Raw genomic sequence first — 18,251 nt, 5'->3', positions numbered from 1 at the left:
AATGCCGAAGGGGGCCTGATAGAGCGGCGGCGGCGCCGAGCCGTTGTCATGGTGACGAGTTGGATGCTGGCGCGCGTGCGCCGCGCTGCGGCTGCAGCCGATGCAGAGGAAAGTAGGAAGCAGGGAGGTCCTTGGGGCCTCGGAAGAAGGGAGGAGCCGCGGTGCGTACGCAGGCTGGGCAGAGGCCGGGACTCGGTTTCTCCTTCGCCTGCCTTAGTCGCCCTGCTCGCCTTTGGAAACAAACTGTTTTTAAAAGCTGAGGCGCTGAATGGGGTCTGAGAGGGATGCTCTCCTAGGTAGCGAAATACGAGTTTCGCTATTCAGTGCACAGTGCCACTCAAGCATGCCGTTGTGAAGCCACTGGCAGTTTTTAATATCTGAAGTGGGATCCTGTTTCATAAGCGGTTTTAAACTTCTTGGTCCTTTTTAAACACCGCTAACGTGTCTCAATAGCTTATCAAAATAAAAAGTTGGCTCACTGGGCATGAATGAATGTGGTGTCTTCTGACTGAGCCTACAGCAGGATGTCTTACGTGGCAAAGAAGTGTGGCATCAAATTAAACCCTCCCTCTATTGTTTTAATCTATGAAGATCAGCTCAGGAATAATATACGCAAGCGCATCATGCCTATCCGGAATTTCTCCAAGTTCTCAGGTACAGCATGCTTATTTTTCTAACCTATCGCTGGTTCCTTCCCCAAATAGGCAAGTTCAGATACTGCTGCCACCACAGGAGTTTGTCTAGCACAACCTTCACCAAACTGGTGCCCTCCAGATGTTTTGAACTACACTTCCCATCAGCTCCAATGAGTGGCTGTTAGCTAAGGCTGATGGGAATTGTAGTCCAAAACTTCTGGAGGGCACCAGGTTGATGAAGCCTGATCTAGCAGCTCAGCATTGGAGATGGTGGACAATCCAATATGCAGGGGGAAAGGAATAATTCCTTAAGCACAGGTGGGAATACTAGCAACAATCTGTAAACTACACATTGTTTAGTTATCATTGAATGCACGTGACCACATTCAGGTTTGCGTTTGAGAAAGGTACTGCTTCAGCCATTTAGTTCTTAAGCTTTTGTGTGTTTTATAGTGGAATTTGGCTTTTCACTCTACAGAAGGCAGCAGGTGTGATATATATATATAGTCCGCATCTCCCTCTGCTCCTCACAAATAGGCGTGAAAGAGGTGAGAAATAGTCCTCAGAAACATATATTTCCGGATTAGCTTTAGGAAAAACATTTTAAAATGCATATTTACAAATAAACAAAATTATGAATTTTTGTTACCTGGACTTTTTGTCTTTTCATTGGTGCAGATTGCAGCAGGGCAGCAGAACAGCTAAAGAATAATCCTCGGCACAAGACTTATTTAGAAGGTGTCTCAATGGAACAGCTACAAAAATTACACAATTTGCTGAGATGCCAGTTGGGGGGACAAAATATGACTCAGGGTCTGGAGCAAATTCAGCAGGAAGAAACAATTGACCCAGAAGAGGACCTGAACAAACTAGATGACAAGGAGCTAGCCAAAAGGAAAGAAATTATGGATGCATTGTTTGAAAAGAACAGGAAAAAGAAAGATGACCCTGATTTTGTCTACAACGTAGAGGTGAAGTTCCCACAAGATGAGCTTGAAGCCTGTGAGTGGGATGATGAATCAGATGATGAGTTTTGATCCATAATCAAGCCGTGGATTGATGAGTCTTCTCATATTGGGAATATATATCTCATGCCCCTTCATATTTTAGCAACCAAACTTGAGTAATCAGTCAGCTGCTATATTTTATACTGTGAAATTAGATCAAGACTTACATTTTTTTAAAAAAATGTAAACATGTTAATGAAAAAGTGTTCTGGGGTGCTTGATGAAAAAGATACAACCAGACTCAAAAGAGTTTTATATAGACTGTATGCTAGTTCTTTGCCATTGTAAATAAAACAATGGATCTACTTCAGTACTTCACACTGCAGCATTAACTTTGCAAAAAAATTAACTCTGCAAGTAATTGATGTCTTATTTATTGTTTTGCAATGTTGTTTAATTACCAGAGGTGCCAGTTTGTCCGTTGAACTTCCAAACTTCCAGTTACCTCTCTTTTTTTTTTTAATGCATCAGAATATGAGCTACAATATTTGATAGTTTAATATTACTGTTTCACACTGAAGTGATACCGTTGTTTTTGTTTTTAAAGAATTGCTTTTGGGGAATCACAGTGAAACCATTTATTTTTAAGTATGCAGGGCTGTGTTGAAACTAATGCTCTTAAGTTATTGTTAACATGGGGCTTTTGGGGTGTGATAAAGAATTAACGAGCAGTCCTAAAGCCAGCTGAGAGGCCATTAGAAACATTAAGCAACATTGTGCTAGCAAAGAGGGAGTCCTTACTACACTAGCAGAAAGCACTGCTAGCATATAAAAGTAATAGGGGAGGAGGCAGGGGAAAAACTGCTCTCCCCCTTTCTACCTTGATTGGAGCGAAGGAAGTGATTATTCCTTTGCCACAGAATCAAACAGACACTAACTTAGGATTGTTCTGTTTCAGTTAGTCTTTTATGTGGTGCTAATAATGGATGCTTTATTGTGATATTAAAATTATATGCATTCTGTTTCCATTTTTATGTAGTCAGTCCTGAAGAAACAACTGTCCAATAAAGTAATTTTGAAAAACTGAAAGAGTCGGTAATGTTGACAAAATTAAATGATGTCTGATAACAAGAATGACAGGTGTATGAAATCATGGCAACAATAGACTACTTTTTAGAAAAGGTTATTGAGTCTGCCTAAAGAATATGTTAGCCACTGTATATTTTTTTTTCTAAGGGCCCTGCAGGTGAGCTACTGAATAGTGTAATAAATGTGCACTAGTTTTCCCTTCTCAGTTTCACCTCCATAGCTGGGAGTCCAGCTAAAACAATGTGAAACTGAAAAGGCACTTCTGATGCTTCACCAATGCAGTTCTCTTGTTTATTGACCCTGTTGTGGGTCCCATTCTGTAGAATTTTAACCCAGTTTGGGAAAGGGTGTGTGTATGTGAGTTGGGCTCAGAGAATACATGAAGACACCACAAAATATATATTTATACACACACACAAACACACACACATTCAAATTCAAAAATGTACCCCAAGACACATGTATGCAAACTATAAATTTCAAACATATATAAAATTTGGTCTCCAGAGGGCAATGTTTTATTACTTAACTACTCACTTTTGGCAAATTTCTTCACTTTGCAGGAACCTCAGAACATTTAAAAGTATCTCTCCAGGCACAGAGCAGCTTAGGAATAAGTTGTATTGCTCCTTGGACACTCTACAGTCTCTAGTGTTTGGGAAAGTATTAAAACTGATTAATTGGATTTTTTTTTTTAATTTACTTGACAGGAGGCCTTTTTCAGTAAGACATATACTTGTGATAGAAAGTTTCTTTGTGAAGTCAATTACATTCTAACAACAACATGATAAAAGAAATGAACACTAGATGCTGGACCTCCTTTTTAATTATAAAAAGAGTACATCTGGGAATGTCAGCTGCCTTCCTATTTTATGATGCCAAAGTTTAAGTTATATTTAAAATGTCTAATAACCCAATCAGAAGAAAGACAAAGAGATACAGTATTGTGAAAGATTATTATTATTATTATTATTATTATCCCAATGTATGTATTGCAGTTACAGTCTTCAAGGTCATCCCTTGCATGTACTGCATTGAGATCGTTTTTCCAAACCCAGATGTTTAAATTTTGGAACACCATCCAATCAGCATGCAGCAATGGTCAGATATGTTCCCACTTGGTCGGCCAGCCACAGAATTGCTAGGCTGCACTCAGATGAGGAATAATTGGAAGTAGGGTGCGAGGATATAGCCTGCTCAGAAAATGATCACCACAAACACAAAATGTGTTAACAAGCTTCTATACCTACAGTGATTGTAGATGTATAATAGGTTACTTTTTATATTAAAAAATTGACTTTTCTGCAGTAAGGGGAAATTAAAAGATGTGCCAGCTGACCATATGATGATGGTCATATGTGGATGCTGCCAAAAATTGCATGCATAAAGAGTACCAGTTTCTCAGTAAGCTGCAAGCCATAGACTCCTTTGCCCAAAAATATTTGCAGCACAAATCCTGTTGTTTAGAGTAGGGACCTATGAATCTGCCAGTTTCAGTAGTCTTAGGTTTCTCATTTTTCCAAACTTAAATTCAGTTCTCTACATTTCCACAGCAGTTTGCGATTTCTTCCTTTAAAAAAATCTCATGAACACTTACCGGCATTTTAGTGCACGTTTCTCCTAATACACACATGTTTGGAAGCAATTACCCCTTATATAATGCAATTATATATATTATTTTGACTCAAAAATAGATTTTTAGGTACATTTCCCCCTAATAATAATAAGAAGAAGAAGAAGAGTTTGGATTTGATATCCCGCTTTATCACTACCCGAAGGAGTCTCAAAGCGGCTAACATTCTCCTTTCCCTTCCTCCCCCACAACAAACACTCTGTGAGGTGAGTGGGGCTGAGAGACTTCAAAGAAGTGTGACTAGCCCAAGGTCACCCAGCAGCTGCATGTGGAGGATCGGAGACGCGAACCCGGTTCCCCAGATTACGAGTCTATCACTCTTAACCACTACACCACACAATATATGCATTTTTTCCATATTTGGTTGGAGAACTGCATCACAAAATTTGGAGAAGTGTGAATTTCATAAGATAGTTGTGTTTTGCTTTGCATATTTGTTGAAAAGTAGGAATTTGACAATTTTTCATGAAATTACAAACAAATTCTCCATCAGTTTAGAGGAGCAAGAAACTCGCACGAGGGCAGCAATGAAGCAGAAACTGGAGATAAGAGGATGCAGAGTGGAATGGAAGGAGGGATTAAGGAAGCAAGTGGTCCAAATAAGGGATGCTTATAAGACCATCCAAGAGGCCTAGGAATAGGATGCAGGTAACAAACGTCAAGAGAGAATGACTGGGAGAAGCAAACTGGGGGTGGTGGGGTGGAGTTTAACTCTATCTGCAGTTATCCTGACAAAACTATCTTTGCATTTCAAGGGAGGCTTCCATTGCTGCCAATTAATGCATTCACACAATTAACAGGGCATCTAGTTTGGTCCTAAGCCAGCAGGCAAAGGCTGGGATGAAGGAAAGGGAAAGGAGGGAGATCAGAGCTGACTGAGAACACAGAAGGGAAGCTTGGGCTGGCATTCAACCTACTCACTCCTACAGCCCACATTATTGGCTATATTTCCATATGCATTCCCATCATTTGGTGTGCATTGCACTAGTGGCTAGAGGGTGGGACACGGGCATAAGTGTGGGAAAATAATTATTTTAGGAATTGGGTGCTGATAGGCATCTCTATATCACATTACAGAACTATCTAAGGATTTTGTGGAATCCTCATCAATGAAAGCGTTTGGGGCAGGGAAAACTAGGCTGATCAAAAGCAGCCACAAATCATTTGGGATAAATCAATCTGTCTGTGAAACAGATGAAATGGAGGGGGATTTGCCAGTTGAGCCACATTCTTTAATGGTATTTTAAACATACATTGATTGATTGATTGATTGATTGAGTACTGCTTTTCCTTGAGGCACTCCAGTCTCTGTTTCATGCCTCTCCTCCTCTCACAAAGATTCTAGAAATGGACCACATAAAACACCAGCAAGCAAACTTGTGGCAGAAAGAAAGTGCAGCAACCTCGTGCGGCAGAAGGGAAAAGCCACTGAAAGAGCATGTAAAGAAGCATTGAGGTAAAGGCAGCTGGAGGCTAGCCAAATACATGAGGGTAAGCTCAGCTGGCTGAATATTGTTGTTGCACAAAGCAGGGCAATGCACTGATGTGGCCCACACTGTAGGCACATGTTGAAAACCTAGACTCCATATCTGAGTTGCATACGTACCAAGCATTTAAAGTGCACAACTCCCCCTCCCAAACTATGTGGGGAACTATAGTTCATTATGGGTGCTGGGAACTGTAGCTCTGTGAGAAGTAAACTACAGTTCCAAGAATTCTTTTGGGGAAAGTCATGTGCTTTAAATGTATGGGTTATCAGCTGATCATCAAGGCTTCTGTGCACAGTGCCATGCAAGAACAGCTCGCCTGACACCGCTGCAGCATCAAGTGATTGGCAGGTGGGAGAGACAAGGTTGGGACCTGCCAGTTGGATCCAGTCCTGCCCCCGCGATCTAGGAAACTGGAGGTAGTAATATAAAGGCATGTTAAGGCTGTTAAGTAACTCTGTGAGGGGAAACTACAGTGCACAGAATTCTTTGAGAAAGAACGAACGTGTTTTGAGTGTACTTTAAAGATATAGTGTGTACATAGCCTTGAAGTCAAACATGTGGAGCAACTTTGCTGAAAAGTGCTGTGTTTGAGGTTAGCGGAAAATTGTACCCGGGGTGGTTGACTGGTGGTGCCTCATTCACACATGAAAGCTTTCAGTGTGCTGACCTCTAGGCTCAAAAAGTTCAAAAGGACTCAAAGGCTAGCCAATCTAGACCAGCTCCTTGTCAAAAACCTGGGCCATCCCACTCACTAGCCCCCTCACCCCAGATCAGGGTTTCAGTCTGAGCCACAAGCTTGGGACATGAGCCCAGGCCTTCAGATGATTCAGCTCCTGCCTTCACAGAACTTCTTTTAGCTTTCCTTGTAACTGATGTGGTTTCTCCATCGGTGTACTTTGATCAGATAAAACGCGAAGTTAATTCCTTTTTCTCCCTAACCACCTACCAATTTTCTGTTGGGCAACACCCGATGCCGATTCTGCTAACCACATCCTGAACTGAGTAATTTTTTTCCCTCTAACAAAAGCAGAACCAGCTAATCTTCACTGATCATACTACAGAGGAAGCTAAGACATCTGCCTAATACAGGAAAAGAGGCACAGTCATTTCTGGCATCTCCCAGCACATCAAAAATAACAGGGCATCTTGTACCACCATATTCAGTTTGGAGACAGCAACAATGAAAACATTTGGAGGAACAGATGCCAGCAATTACAGTCTATCTCCTTTTCAAGGCACCTTTATTAAAAGTTTTAATTAACCTAACCAATCCAACAGTTAAACATTACAACCATAATGTTTCTATATCCAGGAGTCTGACTTGGCTCCCACAAAGAATTCTTTTCCTGGCACTCCCAAGACCCCATCCATTTTTGTAGTGGCAGAAAAATGAGAAGAGAATAAAGTTGGCATGGTGCTGTGCTGGACAAAGACAATTAAATCTCTCTCTCCAGATGTTTGGTGGGGGACTGCTTGTCAGACTTTGTGTGTCTGTGTCCTATATGGTTGCGCATGTGTATGTGCAAGAGTATTCATGCAATCGTGTGGGGTGACTACATCCATCACTGGCATATGACCACTATTGGTCAAGGCTGAATGTGTCTCTCAGGCCAAAAATATTTAGCCACTCCTGCCTTAGAATTTATTCTCTATTTATCCTGCACGTAAAACAAATAAGTCTCAGTCACAGTAGCCTAGTAGTGCTGCCTTGAAGAGTGTGCTAATTATGCAAGACTTTTCACAGGAAACAATATTCTTCTTCATGAGGTATGTGAAGAGGACAGCTCTGCACATAATATTTAGGTTGCACTACCTCGTGATTGACATGAGGCCAAGTGAAACACAAGCATCCGAAACTGTCCTCTTCTTTCATTTGAACTGTGCATTACTTATTGGTAACTGAAACCTGACCCTACATTTCAGAACGACCAAGATGCACCCACACATCTGCAGGGTGTGCAGGCATCAGATTCAGAACATAGCCTGAGGTTTTCGCAGCATGTGGTTTTCCTGCCTGTAAACCTCTACCACAGGGACGCCTCAAACAGCTAGCGCTGATCCACATACATACCAAAAACAAGCTGCTTACTAAGAGAATGCCAGTTTCCTCTGGTACAGCAGCCCTGCTCTTGCCCTGTGGCACCCACTTCCATTACATTGTTTTTACTGCTGTCATTAGGATCACGTCTACACCTTGAATTTAAATCGCACTTACACCATTTAAACAGTCATGGCTTCCCTTAAAGAATCCTGGGAATCTCAGACCACACATTAGTTGTTTAGTCGTTTAGTCGTGTCCGACTCTTCGTGACCCCATGGACCAGAGCACACCAGGCACTCCTGTCTTCCATTGCTTCCCACAATTTGGTCAAACTCATGCTGGTAGCTTCGAGAACACACATTAGTACAGTTTGTCAAAGGTCTCCTAACAACTTTAGCAGGCCACACATTTTACACAGCAAGTGGGGAATGAACTAGAAACCTTTTTAAAAAAAGAAATTCTGAAAGATCTTCAGATGTTGCCAAACTCTTTGTGAACTGATGCATTTTTGCCATTGACAATGCTATCATAACCACCCTGACATAATGCACTGAGGGCCAAGCCAGACATACAGGGTCACCGTGTCTATGCTGAAATGTGCTTGCCCCACTCACATATCAAATGGATGTGTCTACTCTACACAAAACGAAATAAGCTCTTACCCCACTGCACTTTGTAGCTCACTTCTGGCTTGAGAGATCAGTCAAAGGGGATGGACCACTGCACTGGAGCACAGCATGGTAAGGGGACGAAGGGGTCCAGATTTTGATCTGTTCTCCCCTTGCCCTTCCTTGTGTGTGCAACCATAGCAATTTCAGCTAATGATCAAACAGCTGTCTTGGAGCATGTAGGCAGCAAGATGCTTGCATTGACACCTGCATCTCTACTCCAACACAACACTTGGGGGTCAGTTGGACTAAGAAGTGCCAGGTTGGTAATCATTTCATATAGTCTTCTACATGCCATTCACATCTGCAGCGAAGTTATGGCTTCCTTATACTGCACCATCTCGTTTTATGAATTGCACCTCCTCCACATGTTGAGAAGCTGCGCTGTAGCCAGCACTGCTGAGATGGCCTTGGAATGCCCCTCAGTGTTCCCTCCAACATTAGGTCTGTCATATGAGTATTTCAACTGGCATGTGGTTAAAGCCCACAAATGGGGGTGGGGGTAGGGGAAGTGTTCCTCCTGAAAGGAAAAAAAAATTAGTTAGTGCTTGGCCAAGAAGTTACACCTGTTTGGGAGCTGCATTTATTCAAACATCATGGTTGGTTCCCAGCATCAGCGCCTTTCACTTGTCTTTCATGTTTATAAAAGCCTTTTTCTTCCTATTGTGAACATTAAACTATCTTGCATTTGTCTCTGCACAGAACCGTGTGCTAAGCCATCCCTGCCAACTACATACGAGGACATTTTATTACACACATTGGGCAACTCCATATAAAGCATTGCCGCACACTGTGGCTTCCTGGAGCCCCATTCATGGATGCATTATCACCCAATAGGATTTCCCAGTCCTACCTATGCCCATTCTGGAGGGTCCGAGTAGCTGTTTTCTTCACACCATCCCAGAGTCAATAAGGGCTGGACCTTCTGTACCTGCTCTTCACCATTTGAAGAATTCGTTGCCTGAAAGTCAGAAAGATGATAACAAAGGCAACTAGCAGGGCCAAACAGGCAGGAAGAACAAGGACCAGATGCAGCAGAGTCATATCTGCCGTTAGCCACTTGCAATTCTGGATGACTGATTCAGGCAAATTGGCTACACGGATGAACTTAGAGGAAAAGTTGCAAGTGACTTGATTCCAGTCTAGAATGCGTACAGTGTCACGGTCATGCAGGGCATCCCACCAACCCAGCTGGCAGCAGTCATAGGGATTCTGGCTGAGGTAGATCTCATGTAAGCTCTTTCCAAGCTTCTGCATGGCGTGCTGAGGTAGGGCATGGAGACGATTTCTCCTTAGATCCAGAATTTGCAGTTCCAGGCCTGCTAAAGATTCAGGGAAGGTAGCCAGAGAATTTTCAGATAGATCTAGGTTTACCAGCTTCTGAAAAGCAGAGAAGTCCATATTTGTCCTTGCAGCAGAAAGTCCAGTGTTCCTAAGATAGAGCACCTGCAGTGATTGTGCAACATCTTTCAGAGGTCCTAAGCCATCAAGTAGTGACCTGGGATTGTCAGAAAGGTCTAAGTGTGCTATAGAAGTCCCCTGAAAGATGTGGGTGTCCAGTATTTCTAGGTCACAGCCAGACAGGAAAAGATTCCTTATGGAGCCAGCATTACTGATATCTATGCAACTGGGACTTCCAGCAGCATGTGAGGCACAAAGCTTTATAGGGTTTTTACTGAGGTCAAGTGTAGTGATCTTTGTTGTGTGAGTAAAGATTTTAGCAGGCAAGCCACACAGTCTGTTGGTGCTCAGACTCAATGTTCTGAGGTTGGCTAAGCTGCTTCTATGGTCCAAGTTCATCTGCAGATCCTGAAGTTGATTGTAGCTGAGATCCAAGTCAATGAGAGTGCTTAGCAGGTCACTCTCCTGTATCTGTAATGTCTCTAAGCAGTTGTGGTTGAGGGTCAGATGAGCAAGGGAAGACATGCCTTCAAAAAACCTTTCTGGAAGGTACCAGAGCTGGTTCCAACTCATGTCTAGGAACTGCAGGGAAGAGAGGCTGCTATGATGGTTTTCTGCCCAGAGGTCAAGGGTGGTGATGTTGGTGATGTTGCCATCCAGGAATAACAGCTGCACTGTGCCCTCTGAGTCATTGAAAATATTGTTGTAGAAGTTCAATTGGTTGTGCATCAGCAGCAGAGTTCTCAGTTTATTTTGCTTGGGCAACAGCGGGAAGAAGAGGAGCTGGTTGTAGGAAAGATCTAGTGTTTCTAGTTCAAAGGCAGCATCATTCTCTGCAGCCAAGAACCACTCGATTTGATTGTTGCTGACATTTAGCACCCGGAGTTGGGTCAGGTCAAACTCCACCATGCAAGGAAGGTAGTTGTAGGCCAGATTAAGCTGCTGTAGCCATCGCAAACCATCAAAGGCACCAGTCTCAATCTCAAATATGTAGTTGTGCTGCAAATCTAGGTGCTGCAGTCTGGGCAGATTTTTTAAGTGAGAGTCATCCAGCCTCATGATGGAGTTCCAGGCCAAGGACAAAGATTCTAGAGAGGACAAATCCTGGATCAGGGTGGCCATCATAGCTTCATTGAGCAGATTTTCAGATAGGTCCAGCTTCCTCAGGGCAGGCAAAGTCCCCAGAGCAGCTGCTGTTGCAGAATAGTTCACAGAGAGGGCATTGTTGGCCAGAGATAGACTACTGAGGCTCCTGGTACCAAGGAAAGCCCCAGGCTCAATGAGCTCCAACCCATTCTCACACAGACTGAGGCTCTGCAGGCCTTGATACCTTACTAAAGATGCATTCTTTAGGGTCTGTATAACATTTGCATCCAGGAAGAGCTCCATTGTTCCAGGAGGCAAGTCTTGTGAGACAGAGCTCAGCCTCCTGCCTTTGCAGTCTGCAGTTCTCTCTTCCTGCAGCAGAAAAAGAAAGAGATGTATGGGACAAAAAAAAAGGTGGGCCAACAGCTACTAAAGCCATACTGCACTTCAAATGAGCACAGTAAACAAAGGGCTTAACTCAAGCCCTGTAGATTCCAAGTTAAAATGCTAGGGACTGAGCACATATTTGGCATGTAAAAGATCACAGGTTCAGTCCTGGCATATCCTGTGAAGTATCTCAGGGAGCTGGGAGAGATCTTTGCCCGATATCTTGGAGAGTTCCTGCCAGTTGGTGTGGACAATATTGGGCAAAGATAGTTTAATGGATAAAACACTTTGACAGTAAATGTTTTCCATAACAATATTTTCAGAGCTGTATGTGCTCTGCCCTCTAAATAAAACAGAATCTTCATTATGGTAACCCACCCAAATTCACACTAAGAAAAACAAGTTCTGGGAACTAATATTCATGATACAAATTTGCACATTTAATCTAAAAAGGAAGGAGCTCTGATGTTTGTGGCAACACTGAAACCTGTCTCCTAACCATAGAAAATCTCATTCAAGCCACGCTTCTAGCTTCTGAATTTCTACCAGCCATTACCCACCTTTCAGCCCTACATTTCTTTCTCCAAGGGCTAGAAATCTTCTCTTTTAGAAATGAAAGCGGAGAGTCTCAAGTTCTGTAGTCAGAACCATTTCTACCTTTTTTTCTTTGCCCATGCAGAATTTCTGAATACACAACAATCCTGATTTGTGATCTTTTAGAAACATTCCTAAGGATGATCTGAACAAATGCAGAGCCACTTATAAAGACAAGGCTTTGCTTTCAAACAATACCACCCGTCATGAACAGCACAAAACAATCTAAGGTATCTGCTTTTTTGAGCCTATGGACAAACTACCAAAGAGAACATTTCTGCTACTTCCTTTATTGTAAACTCTATGGCCCTGCAAGAATTAGATTTTTCTCTTTCATTCTGAATAACCATGCAAGTCTGAATGGTGTGGAAAAAGTGATCAAGCTATTATCAGATTATGGGAAATTTGTAACACTTGCTCTGCTACTAGGGCCATCTTTAGCATATGTGCTGCCAGGGTGCAAAGATCCACCCAGCGCCCCCAAATTTAGTTTAGCTGCCCTCAGATTTGGTGGGGGACAACTCAAAGTTGTTGAGCTTTTTTGGGGAGGGGGGAAGCCAAAGTTGTTGATCTTTTTCAGGGGAGGAAAATCGCTCACCTGTAACAACGACGCAGTGGAAATAACTGCTTGTTTCATAATGCTAGGTAGTAACAGAGCGACGGAGCAGGGGGGCAGGGACTTTCGCTCCATTGCTTTTCACTGCCACTGGTAGAGAGTGTCTGCTGTATAGTAGGTATACATTTGGTGCACCCCCATATACATTTGGTGCCCCCCCTGAATTTGGAACCCAGGTGCACCGCACCCCTTGCACCCCCGGCACTGTCTGCTAATGTAGCAGAAGAAATCAGGTGTAGATTCAACCCAGCAATTGCAATTTGTTGTGATCCTTAATATTGTTGTGACTTAGTGGGGGAACAGAGGTTGCCAGGGCAATGCAGACGTGATCTGTGACACATATTTACACCTAGAGCCACCAGAGTGGCTGGGGCAACCTACTCAGATGGGTGGGGTACAAATAATAAAAGTTTTATTCATTATTATTAATTATATTGTTGCTGTTGTTGTTAAAAACATAGAAAAATCTATCATTAAATACAATTAAATATTGATAGAATTAAAACTATATACATATATAAAATCTATAACAATAATTACAATAAAAATAGGATAATATTGGGTTGTATCCAATGAAGTTGTCCAGTTGGCACAAGGACTTCTAGATGCACAACGGGACTTCCTCTCACTGCATGTCCCCCATGCCTCCAAAATCTTCTTGGAGGGTTGGGGCAACCCCCAGAACAGATTTATGGGATGGGTAGGGAGCATACAGGGAGAAAAGAGGGAGAAGAAGTCCTTTTTGCACAGGTGGAAGCCCTTGTACTAATGGGAGAAGCTTGGTGAATACAACCCATTGTCATTTGTGGACCCCTGGAGTTGCTGACATATGGTTCAAAATAAACAAAGAAAAGAAAGTTGATAGAAGACAGACTCACCAGTCTGCAAAGGCTGTGATAGGCTGCAGGTTTGCTTCCCCATCCTGTATCTAGGAAAGCTATCCACACGAAGATACTCAGGGCTATTTGTGCCATTTCAACAGCAGGACTCCTGCAAAGAGACACAAAGCAGGGCAAATATATGTTTTAAAGGGCAGTATTGACAGAAGGCTGATTGCCGAAGAATTGATGCTTTTGAATTATGGTGCTGGAGGAGACTCTTGAGAGTCCCATGGACTGCAAGAGGATCAAACCTCTCCATTCTGAAGGAAATCAGCCCTGAGTGCTCACTGGAAGGACAGATCCTGAAGCTGAGGCTCCAATACTTTGGCCACCTCATGAGAAGAGAAGACTCCCTGGAAAAGACCCTGATGTTGGGAAAGATGGAGGGCACAAGGAGAAGGGGACGACAGAGGACGAGATGGTTAGACAGTGCTCTCGAAGCTACAAACATGATTTTGACCAAACTGCGGGAGGCAGTGGAAGACAGGAGTGCCTGGCGTGCTCTGGTCCAAGGGGTCACGAAGAGTCGGACACGACTAAATGACTAAACAACAACATTGACAGTTTATTGTATTCTGTATTACAGAAAGAACCAGATGCTTACTAGAAAGCAGACATCCCAAGGCTTCGTCCATGCAACTTATGCCATATGCATGTTTGTTCTCAAACTTTTCATACACCAAAATCTGTTAATTTATTTGTGCAATGCACCTGCCTTCCCCACACCTGACCCTCTGGTGTGCAAGCACACTTTTCAGATCACATTGGCTATTCTTAATCAGTTTTTGTGCACAAGTGGGCAGGTGCTTGCTTTGATCAGGAATGACTGCAAAGGCCCTTCCTTATAAACCATGAGTTGCCAGTGTGGCACCCACATCACATAAGCACATGCAGAGACCTTCCCTGGTGCCTAGGAGCCCCTACCCTGCCTCTCCTCCTTGGGTTTGAAAGGAATCTTGTATTGTAGCCAGTAGAAGACTTTTTAGAAACCTAATCGCTGGTAGGGAGTGAGTGAATGAGTGTTGGTTGCAGTGTGTGTGGAGTTGTGGTATGTGCATGGTGCCCACAGACCCAGAAAGATTAACCATAAACAGCTTGGGGCTGGAACATTAATTTTAAAGAAGGCTGTATACCCATTGCTATTTACTTCTGCTCCAGTACACTCCCACTGTTGCCGTTTGAACCCGAGTAAACATAACACTAGCCACAAGCCATATGTCTCCTGTAGCTTCTTGAGAAACACTGTTGTTTTCCCCCAAACCAGCTTCCATCCAATTTGAAAACATAAGCCTAAGCTAAGGTGTGCACATTTGAGACAGCAATTGCACATGCGCAGGTAGGTGGACGCTTTGCCAAATACAAGTTTGGCATGGGGAAACAAATCAGGTAATGTGCATCTGGTGTGTACCACAATGTAAAAAAGCACTAGAAGCACAGCAGGGGGAAATGACCTCACTACATTTTAAGCCGCTAATGTGTGCGTAACCCAAGTTAAAGGTGATTTGAAGGAGTCTTCCCTTCCCAATGTTATGCAGACCAGCATCAACACCGACTGTTCTAAGGCATTTGTTGGGGCCCATGTGCTGCTACCGCCACCAGCAAAGCTTGCAAATATCGGGGGGGGGGGCTGATTGTGGCAGCAGCAGCACCATGCCCAGAGGAGGCAGGGTGACATAGCAGCAGGTTCTTGGCAACAGGTCCGGTCAGCACTGGGTGCTACTAAGGGCAGCCTGCCCAGCTTCCCCCCAAATCTGAAGCTGGGTCTGATGTAAGGTAAAGGTAAAGGGACCCCTGACCATTAGGTCCAGTCGTGGCCGACTCTGGAGTTGTGGCACTCATCTCACTTTACTGGCCGAGGGAGACGCCGTACAGTTTCCGGGTCATGTGGCCAGCATGACTAAGCCGCTTCTGGTGAACCACCGGAGCGGTACCTATTTATCTACTTGCACTTTGACATGCTTTCGAATTGCTAGGTTGGCAGGAGCAGGGACCAAGCAACGGGAGCTCACCCCATCGCAGGAATCCAAACCAGCGACCTTCTGATCGGCAAGTCCTAGGCTCTGTGCTTTAACCCACAGTGCCACCCGCGTCCCTTGGGTCTGATGATGTGCACATATATTTTGTCTAGCCAGCTGTCACTTCTGGTCAAGTGTGTTTACTAAAGGCAAAAGTGGGGCACATTCTGTGAACGCTTAGCTCTCTGGAAATGACCTTGCCTCCAAGTGGAAGCATAAGGCCAAACCCCATTTGACATTAGAGATCCATGATTGGATTTGACATGTATAATTTTACTGAAAGGTAGCTGTGGGTGGAGGGGCTGCTTGGTGGAGCAGAGCAGTGCTGCTGAGGGAAGGGGGATTAACCCTTTGTTCTCATCATACCATTTCCTCCATCATATTTGTCCCATTCTTGAAAGTACTCATAGTCCTCTAAGAGGAAAAGCAAGACTGATTTTTTGACCTAGTAAGGAGATTTATTTCTGAGACTATATATTAGTTAGGCATGAAGCTTTTTTAATTTTACAAAGTGGATTGGCTGTCAAAGCAGGGATCCCCAGCATACTTTCTCACCTTGCCAATGACTAGCGAAGTTATTGACCCCAAGTTCCTCCCCTGCTTAATGACACTTTTTCTTTGCCATCACAAAGGCATTTAAGGACTTCACTTACCATCTGTCCTGCCTTCTCAGTTTGGTCCTTGCGCTCTTGATGCCCTGTAACTCTTCAAAGACGTTGAGTGGCAGATGCCTTGGAGTGAGACTGGAGAGTTCTCAGCAACCACCTCACTGCCTTATCTCTCCTTCATATATCTAGTTTATGAAACACCTCTGTATTACAGAACCCTCCATCGTGTACTCCCAGAACCACACCACATGGAACTGATACACGTTCTTGGTGAGCTCAACCACGCCGCAAAACGCCGACTGGCTTTTTTGCAGTGTAGGTGTTCAGAATGAAACAGCAGCTGTTGAATGGTTCCTTTTGGTTACCATCACCCACCCACCCCCGCACCCCTTTTTCAGGCAAAGAATGGAGGCAAATCTTGAGGTTCTTACTCACCGGGGGTAGGAGCAATACGCTCAGGTCTGGGACGTTCATTCTGCTCCAGCCCGTGCCCTCTTTTCTTGCTGTATCTCTACAAATAATATTAAAAGTAGCTGTTTGCCCTCTCACTTAATATCAGATTATTTTAGAACTTGCGGAAGGAACTAAGCAACGGAAACTGCAGTCACATGGATCACAGAGCCAGTTGCTTCACCCAGCAACCCCCAGCCAGAGCTCAGCAGTTGCACACTGAAAGGTCGAGGCTGTGCAAGCCACTCGAAAATGAGAAGGAGCTGAGAAGAAGGGAAATGAGAGGAAGGAAGCTGTGCAGGGCAAATCTTTGAAGCCATTAGCAACTGCTGCTTTGTTATCGATATAGAAAGGAAAATAAGAGTCCCGTGGCACTTAAAGACTAACAAATTCATTGCGGCGTAAGAATTTGTGGACTAGGGACTACTTCTGCAGACCAAATTTTCCTGTAATACATTTTATGGCATAATAATTCATGTGCGAGGGCTACATGCACACCTTACATTTAAAGCACATTTAAAGAACACATGCCCCAATAATCCTAGGAACTGTAATTTGTCATGGGTGCTGAGAATTGTAGCTCTGGGAGGGGTAAATTAGTTCTCAGGATTCTTTTGCGGGAGAGGGTAAATGTTTTTTCCAATATGTGCTGTGTTGCATGCAGCCTTTAAGGTGCAATCAGACTCTTTGTTGTTTTTGTTCCTATCAGTTTTGTTTGGGAAGAGGACAAGAAGTGTTGCCAGAGTTCCAAAAACATCATTAGGTGGTGTCTCCAGGAAGCTGTAAAACCCTGACCAAAAGGAACGGTCCCTGTAATCATACACACCGTAAGTTGAATGTAGCCACTCTTTGAACATCAAGATGATTTTCCTCAATGTGTATAGTAGAACCTGAAAAGACACTACCTCTTCTTTTATTTTATCCATATTTTGTCCCCAGGGGTAAAATACACCAGCTAAGAATAGCACAAGCATATTTTACAGTAACATTGCCACTCCCCCCCCCCCTCAGCAAAACCCACAAAAGCAGATTCCTGATCCTTTCCCACTTGCTGCTTCTGTGGATTTTCCCAAGCAAAACGCCATTCTTCATAGTTAAGAAGATTTGCAAGGATGTCCATCCCAGAGTACAAAATGGGAACCGAGATTCAGCCCTCAGAGAGAACGTGCCCATGAGAGAGTGACCTCCACCTACAGCAAGCATGACTTCAAGACAGATCGAAATCCTAGCACCTCTCATTTAGAAATTAAGTTAGCGGCAGGGCCCACAAAGGAAGGGGGGGTGTCAAAGGGTGTGAAGTAGTTGTTTCAGAACATACGACCCATCCTAGTAAAGAGAGAAACATGACATGTTTGGCATTGCATAGTTTCTGTTTCTTAGCTTGATTAACAGAAGTAACTATTCTTATGAGCCTCTAAAGACTCATACCCTCTTCTTGGAATGGTGGCAAAGAGAATTGTGGTGAGGCAGCTGCAAGTACTCTGGAATGACGCAGATTATTTAAAACTGCTCCACTCTGGCTTCAGTCCTGGCCATGGGGCTGAGTTGGGCTTGGTCTCCCTGAGAATGGGACGAGAGGAGTGTGACCTTGCTCCGGGTTCTCCATCTGTTTTGGTACCATTCCCCACGGCATCCTCCTAGACCAGCTCTGTAGAGTTGGAATTAGGGGGCACTGTGTTATAGAGGGCCTGGTCTACCCTGCACGACAGT

At 43.7% G+C, this 18,251-nt stretch overlaps 2 protein-coding genes and 1 long non-coding RNA gene across 5 annotated transcripts; 2 read left to right on the top strand and 1 right to left on the bottom strand.

Annotated features, from left to right (window-relative positions):
* The first annotated feature begins 35 nt into the window (after positions 1-35).
* CEP19 (centrosomal protein 19) lies at positions 36-2,671 on the top strand. Of its 2 annotated transcripts, none has more exons than XM_083443141.1 (2): positions 36-161; positions 1,314-2,671. In XM_083443141.1, the coding sequence occupies exons 1-2, from the start codon at positions 101-103 to the stop codon at positions 1,670-1,672; spliced, it is 420 nt and encodes a 139-aa protein (XP_083299267.1). In that variant the 5' UTR covers positions 36-100; the 3' UTR covers positions 1,673-2,671. The 2 variants fall into 2 exon arrangements, with proteins under 2 accessions (XP_083299267.1, XP_083299266.1); XM_083443140.1 differs by lacking the exon at positions 36-161 and adding an exon at positions 520-654.
* Positions 2,672-2,989: 318 nt separating this feature from the next.
* LOC310678808 lies at positions 2,990-7,235 on the top strand. Its single transcript, XR_014511976.1, has 2 exons — positions 2,990-4,952; positions 5,643-7,235. It is a non-coding gene; the product is annotated as an uncharacterized lncRNA (long non-coding RNA).
* On the bottom strand, positions 7,019-17,036 carry NRROS (negative regulator of reactive oxygen species). 2 transcript variants are annotated; one of them, XM_083443133.1, is made up of 3 exons: positions 16,527-17,036; positions 13,466-13,577; positions 7,019-11,362 (listed from the first exon to the last, which is right to left on the bottom strand). In XM_083443133.1, the coding sequence occupies exons 2-3, from the start codon at positions 13,559-13,561 to the stop codon at positions 9,410-9,412; spliced, it is 2,049 nt and encodes a 682-aa protein (XP_083299259.1). In that variant the 5' UTR covers positions 13,562-13,577; positions 16,527-17,036; the 3' UTR covers positions 7,019-9,409. The 2 variants fall into 2 exon arrangements, with proteins under 2 accessions (XP_083299259.1, XP_083299260.1); XM_083443134.1 differs by lacking the exon at positions 16,527-17,036 and adding an exon at positions 16,137-16,372.
* Positions 17,037-18,251: the final 1,215 nt, after the last annotated feature.

The sequence above is a fragment of the Podarcis tiliguerta genome, assembly GCF_965153285.1.
Source record: "Podarcis tiliguerta genome assembly, chromosome: 5".
NCBI lineage: Eukaryota > Metazoa > Chordata > Lepidosauria > Squamata > Lacertidae > Podarcis > Podarcis tiliguerta.
Note: the sequence above shows the minus strand (reverse complement) of the source record. Positions and strands in the feature narration are given on the sequence as shown.